General features: G+C 39.4%; 1 protein-coding gene across 1 annotated transcript; it reads left to right on the plus strand.

Annotated features, from left to right (window-relative positions):
* Positions 1 to 477: 477 nt before the first annotated feature.
* Positions 478 to 1,067, plus strand: LOC126162797 (60S ribosomal protein L17-like). The gene has a single exon (XM_049919522.1). The coding sequence runs from the start codon at positions 478 to 480 to the stop codon at positions 1,033 to 1,035; it is 558 nt and encodes a 185-aa protein (XP_049775479.1). The 3' UTR covers positions 1,036 to 1,067.
* Positions 1,068 to 2,493: the final 1,426 nt, after the last annotated feature.

Genomic DNA, 2,493 nt, shown 5'->3' on the forward strand with positions numbered 1-2,493 from the left:
ACGCCCAATTTTGATTATATCGTCGATATATATACTATAAAGTGTCGGCGAGAGGGGAGAGTTGATTCTAACTCTTTTGTCTACATCAGCCATATTATGTCTCCTGCCTGATATTATTATTTGTGTTTTGTTATACATGTATATAAACCCTGTTCAGTTTTACAAGATGGGATGGGATCCAATCGCTGTGTTTCTTAAAATTTCACACAGTTTGTTTGGATGTAATTTAGCAAACGCCTTTTAGTAGTCAAGAAATGTTAGTAGAGTGAATTGACATGGTTTTTCTATCAGTTGTATTATAGTAAAAATCAGTCCGAGCACGATCGCCCCTTCAGAAAACCATACTGCTCAGAGCTCCGTCGTGGAGTATAGGCATGTGAGTATTGAAAGTAATCTATATGCATCGTTGAAATATTGTACGTTTGAATTCACTGAAATATAAATTAATTGCTGAGCTGTATATTTTGAATAGTGGAGATGGGGCGGTATTCACACGAACCTGATAATGCTACAAAGTCGTGTAAAGCACGAAGCTCTAACCTCCGTGTCCATTTTAAGAACACAAGGGAGACTGCAATGGCACTGAGGGGAATGTCGTTGAGAAGAGCAGTCAAATATTTGTACATTGTTGTTGAGAAGAAAGAATGCATTCCATTTCGCAGATTCAATGGTGGAGTTGGTCGCTGTGCTCAGGCAAAGCACTGGGGCACAACTCACGGCCACTGGCCTAAGAAATCTGCAGAGTTCTTGCTTCAGTTACTGAAAAATCCGGAGTCAGATGCATATTACAAGGGCTTCGATGTTGATAGCTGGTTCATAGAACATACTAAGGTCAACCGTGCACCATGCCTGAGGAGAAGAACCTACCGTTCCCATGTAAGAATAAATCCATACATGAGCTCTCCCTGCCACATTGACGTGGTTCTTACTGAAAAGAATGAAATTGTTGCGAAAGCAACTGAGGAAGAGCCCACAAAGAAGAAAGTGCCAAAGATGAAATTGGCTAGGCAGAAAGAAAAGATGATGAGAGATTAAGAAGTTGTGAAATTGTTCTTGACCAATAAAAAATGTTCTGTATAAAAAAAAAATAGCTGAATGGTCAGCGTGACAGACTGCCGTCGTAAGGGGCCCGGGTTCGATTCCCCTCTGGGTCGCGGATTTTCTCCGCTCAAGGACTGGGTGTTGTGTTGTCTTCATCATCATTTCATCCCCATCCGGCGTGCAGGTTGCACAATTTGGCGTCGAATGTAATAAGACCTGCAACAAGGCGGCCGGACCTGCACCGTAAGGGGCCTCCCAGCCAATTATGCCAAACGCTCAATTCCATTTATTACTAGATAATACAGTTTCAGCGTATGGTGTTAGTCGTTTTGTAAAATTCTGGCATACCATTTATAATACGAATTCAGAACGCTTTCAATACATTAATGTGTCTCCCTCATTCCTATAAACTGGGCATAGTTGGCCTATACTCCATTTTTATGGCATATAACCACTTTGCCAAAAGACAGTGGTAAAATTGAATATCCCTATTTTTGCAGTATTTGGTTCACGTGTGATCAGGTCCATAACAATTTAGTCACAACCTGGAGATCTTCCGTTTTTGTTAGATGTTATTGCATCCTGCAGCCTCTCAAATATTACGCAATCTTTCTTGCTATCAGGTTCATACAGGACCACCTGGGCATCTTGCCATGTGTCCAATGTTTTTTTATTGTATTCAAACGAATTAAAATTAGATATTGAGTTAATTGCAAACTTTTCTTATCTTCTTTGTCCAAATGATTCATAACCTACGTCTATCTGAATCTGCTTACAGTATTCATGTCTTTGTCTCCCTCAATGATATTTATCCCTCAAACTTCCCTCCAGTACTAAACTGGTGACGCTCTGATGTTTTATAATTTGTCCTATTAATGAATCTCTTCTATTAGTCTAGCTGCCACAGTTTTCTCTTCTCCTCAATTCTATTCAGTACCTCCTCCTTAGTTATGTGATCTACCCTTCGAATCTTCAGTATTGTTCTGTAGCACCACACTACGAAAGTTTCTATTGTGTACTTGTTTTAATATTTATCGTCCATGTTCATCTTCCAAACATGCCTACACTGCATAGAAATACTTTCAGAAAAGATTGCTTGACACTTAACTCTATATTCGATATTAACAAACTTTTGTTCTTCAGAAACTATTTTCTGGCCATCCCAGTCTACATTTTACATCCTCTCTACTTCCGATATCATCAGTTTCTTTGTTGCCGAAATCGTAAAACTCGTGTACTACTGTGTCTTGTTTCTTAATCTAAATCCTTCAGCATTAACTGATTTAATTCTACTACATGCCGTTATTGTTGTCTTGCTTTTGTTGATGTTCATGCTATATCCTCCTTTCAAGACCCTGTCCATTCAGCTGTTCTTCCACGTCTTTCTCAGTCTCTGCAGAATTACTATGTCAGCACAAACTGCAAAGTTTTTGTTTCGTCTCCCAGGACTTA

The sequence above is a fragment of the Schistocerca cancellata genome, chromosome 1, assembly GCF_023864275.1.
Source record: "Schistocerca cancellata isolate TAMUIC-IGC-003103 chromosome 1, iqSchCanc2.1, whole genome shotgun sequence".
NCBI lineage: Eukaryota > Metazoa > Arthropoda > Insecta > Orthoptera > Acrididae > Schistocerca > Schistocerca cancellata.

Excerpts from the sequence above, each read along its gene's own strand:
- LOC126162797 (XM_049919522.1), top strand. The coding sequence starts at position 478 with ATGGGGCGGTATTCACACGAACCTGATAATGCTACAAAGTCGTGTAAA.